Source organism: Gavialis gangeticus, unplaced genomic scaffold, assembly GCF_001723915.1.
Source record: "Gavialis gangeticus isolate Ggan-Ray unplaced genomic scaffold, GavGan_comp1, whole genome shotgun sequence".
NCBI lineage: Eukaryota > Metazoa > Chordata > Crocodylia > Gavialidae > Gavialis > Gavialis gangeticus.
The window spans coordinates 173,780,093-173,784,287 of NW_017729022.1; the positions used below are offsets into that span (position 1 = coordinate 173,780,093).

General features: G+C 43.9%; 1 protein-coding gene across 1 annotated transcript in view; it reads left to right on the top strand.

Annotated features, from left to right (window-relative positions):
- The first annotated feature begins 562 nt into the window (after nt 1-562).
- SRP9 (signal recognition particle 9) overlaps nt 563-4,195 on the top strand; it is a 6,319-nt gene continuing 2,686 nt past the window's right edge. Inside the window, exons 1-2 of the mRNA XM_019516533.1 lie at nt 563-770; nt 3,329-3,397. Of these exons, the coding sequence (XP_019372078.1) occupies nt 699-770; nt 3,329-3,397 (141 nt within the window). The 5' untranslated portion in view covers nt 563-698. The remainder of the gene's footprint in view (nt 771-3,328; nt 3,398-4,195) is intronic.

Sequence of the window (4,195 nt, forward strand, 5' to 3'; positions counted from 1 at the left end):
GCCTTCTGAACTGCCACCACAGCTAGTGTTGTTCCTGGTGCCAGCACAAATGGCCACCCCACCTCACCTGGCTGCCCATCACTGATGCTACCGGGCCTTCAAACAAATAAGGACAGCAAAACACTGAATGTGGGCTCCCTCTCCCAGATCTATCAGTATCAGAGCTGCCAGGCTGCCCTGGCTTCACGTGCCTGCATTAACATTGCCCCTGTGATCCCTGACTCCAGTAGGTAGGGCCTTACACAGCACTTGAGTCACATGGGGAAGCCGACGGGCCCTCAACAGGCGCGAACCCAAACAGGAGTCCTGAGGCGGGGTAAAGGGGAGTGCCCCTAAGCCCCAACCGGGGCTCCAACCTGCGCCCTGATTGGCTGCTGCAGGAGCCAATGACGTGCCCCGGGTTCCCTCCGAAGAAAGCGCCCCTAGGCCCGCAGCGGCGGTGGGTAACCGCCCCGCCCGGTCTGCGAGGGGCACTGTGAGCCCGCAGCCAGAGCGACGTCCCGGCTCCGCCGGATGGATGCGTCCTCTTCCCCAACTTCCGGTCTGCGCTTGCGGGGAGGGGGGAGGAGTAGGAAGAACTTTTGAACAACGCGCTCTGTGATTGGACCTACCTTTGTAGGAACACCAATAAGACGGCGCCTTACTGAGCTCGCCCGGCGGTGTCTTGGTGAGGGGGAGCGCGGCGTTGGGGGGTCGCCATGCCGCATTACCAGACCTGGGAAGAGTTCACGCGCGCCGCCGAGAAGCTCTACCTCGCCGACCCCATGAAGGTCTGGGCGTGTGCGGGGCGGGGGGCGCCAGGCCTGCGGGGGGCAGGAGAGGCCCTGGCCCCAGTTCCAGCTCTACATGGGCCAATGACCACAGATCAATGCAGTCAAGAAAATGAAATTAAAAAAAATGGAGCAGGGAAGAAAATCTTGCTTATTTTCCCCCACTCTTTTCAGTTTATTTTTAAATCGGTTGGAAGCTTTTCTAGGAGGGGGGGAAAACAGGTTTCCCTAGGATGGTTTTAACTTTATAGCCTCTAGTCCATTGCTGAAATCAGCAGCTTTAACTTCACTTTCAGCCTCTGAGTCAAGCCTTTGCAATAGCTGCGACTGGGACTTGCAGCATTTTTCAGTGAAAGGGAGAAAGCAGGGATCTTTTGTTCTTATTTTTTTGTTTAATGGTTTTTCTGTTCTGCATGCAGTAACTGTGCTGTTCCAACTTAATGAGGGGCCTTCCAGCCCAGGGAACTTGAAATAGATTCAGCTTTAAAAGAAATTAATTTCCTGTTCACAAGGGTTTACATAACCTCCTGGGCTCTGTTTTTTCTCCCCTGCCTCCCCACCATGAGTTCTCTTCTAACAGTCCCCTTTGCTGAAGGGGTCATGTGGCACTGACATGGCAAGGCAAAGTGGTGACGTTCCCTCATGAGTAGGTCTGGCTCTGTGATGTCAGTTGGCCTCATACCTAGTGCTGTGGCTCCTGGCCTTTCTAGATGTGCCCCCTCAATGTGTTTGAATCTGGTGACACCCAATTCAGATCCCCCTGTTGTGCTGCCCTGGCTTCCCTCCTTGCTCCTTGACCTGGGAATGCCAGGGCCAGATGGAACAATCCTGAGTGCTTCATGGGAGAAGGGCTGGAGTAGGAGTGTGGGCCCCTGCCTTTGTTAGAGTTTCCTGATAAACCTAAAGCAGGTGTGGGTCCTTGTTCTTGCTGCAGCCCTTCTTGGTCTGGTGTCCTGTGCCCATACTAGAAACAGATGCATAGGGTAGTTCCACCAATCTGCTTTGCCTCTTTTCTGGACAAGCATGCAGGGTTGGCTGGGAAAGGGCTGTGACAAGAGGCCCCCCCGGGGGGCATCTTTAGGGTGTTCAGTAACTGGGTCCAAGAAGATGTGAAGGTTGTATTTGACTTTAATCTGAATACAAATGATTATTAGTGGCGATCTTATAAAAAGGGCACACTTCAGTTGCTTTTTCACAAGCAGCAACAGAATGTAACTGAGAACTCTTCCTAGTTTAACTGCTGTCTGCAGCTCTAATTTTAGGAGCTTTAAAATTATCTGTATACTTAATTTTCTCTCTGCTTGTGAAAACAACTGTCAGCAGGGGTGTTGGAACAGTCTGCTTACAGACTGTAGCTCAATTACATTGGCTTGTTTGGAAGGATTTCTTAACTACAGTGGCTAGAAATTAACTTGTTAAACACAAGTTTAGATATTGTAGAAGTTACTGGCATAAGACTGGGTTGGGTTGAGCTGAACTTCCCAGTACTCACCATAGCCAGTAGCAAGCTTTGATTCAGCTTTTCAGTTTACTTTTAAGCAGGGAAAGGTTTGAAAAGGTAATTTCCAATGATCAAAGTATATCTTTGATATACAATCCTGCGAACTGTGTTTTAAGGGGTTTTTTTGCCCACTTTCAGTCCCTGCAAAACTTTCTGCTCTGCCAAATCATTTTTTCTCTGAAGGTGCCACAGAAGATACCGCTCTGGTGTATTTTGATACCAAGTTTTATGTTAATTTGGATAGTTGAATTCAAAGCTGTCTCTGTTCTTTTGCTTCCTTTCCAGTCACCTGGACTCTAGATTTCACACCACCTGAAAAATCTCCTGTATGGACAAATCCTGACTGGGATTGGGGTGTGTTTTGAGTGGGGAGGGGAAAGCAAGGATTGTAAAGAAATTGTTTGTTCTTTGTTATTCTCTGATCCAAAACATGAATGATTTTTCTTTTTTTTTCTGTCCTAAACTAGTCCCACAATGATACTCACGTAATTCTTCCCCCCCTCCCATGGCATATAGTGAAAACATGGTTGGTTCCTAGTCTCTCTTCTCGGGCTTCCCCATCCTACCAGGAACAGTTTTGCCTATCATAGCCTCTCATTGTGAGATCCAAAACAATTCGTGTCTCATTATTAGATATTTAATGGCAGTTTCTTCTGCCTCATTTGGATGTGACAAAATGTTTTTATTCTTATATCCAGCTAAATGGATTGTGGTGTGACCAAATAATACATTTGAAAGCCGTAAACTTAATAGGATAACAGCTGGGTTAGGGTTCCATCATTTTACGAGACTGTCTCTAACTGTTATAAAAGCACACCCACAACCTTTTGTCACATTTTAGATAGTTCACAGTATAGGCAAATTTTAAATATTCTGATAGTGCATGGAAATGAAAGAAATGGATCATAAATGAACAAATTAAATTCCATGGCAAAACTGTATGTACATTTTACTGAAACCAGTAAAATGTAAAAACGAGGCATTGCAGTTCAGGAAAACTTGGTATAAATTTTCAGATGTCTGCATATAATTACTAAAAATGTTTTTGTCATTTCAGGTGCGTGTGGTTATTAAATATCGCCACTGTGATGGGAACCTTTGTATCAAAGTAACAGATGATGTCGTTGTAAGTAAGGAGCATTTGTTACCTTGGCTTAATAATAATTCAGGCTTTTTAAGACAAATGATGTCATGTAACCTGACTGACAGTAGAAACTGCTTTTGGGAATCTTGCTTAATTCTGTAGGATCAGCTATAATTTCTCAAGTCATCACAGTCCTTAAATTTGTCTGTGTGCTTCTGATGCTGATGTAATTCCCAACTCTGTTCTCACTGACTCTAACAGTTCATAACTGTTCCAAAGGAATTTACTGGATTTTTTTTGAAAATCATAAATACATTTGCTCCCATAAAAATCCTTTATTTTGCTTATATAAAAAACTTGGGTGAACACAAGAAAGAGTTTGCTACTTTTATTTTAGCAGATTTTTCCAATGTAGTCTCAATTTATACTAGCCAAAAAGTATTTTGTTTCAGTATCTTATACTGGCTCAATGATTAATATAATCATAAAAATTATGTGAAAAATCACATCCCAAAACTATGTGGAATTTTTTTTGTTGATATATCAATATAAAAGTTCCTTCCAACCCTATTTCATTTATGATGGGAAGGAGAAAAGGTGCTGTATCTTGAACCAGAAGGGTACTCACAATGCAATATTTTTATTGTTAGTTGCATATAACATTGCCAGGGATCCTGGTTTTCTTTGTTTTAAAAATCCCAAATTCTCTGGTAATAAATACAAATCCTCTGATTTTTTAAAAAAAGCCCAAATCTGCGCTTTTTTTTTTTGTGATTGTGTATATATGACTAAAAAGTATATACTTTGAATCGGTTGAACACAATGTTGTTATTAATGGAG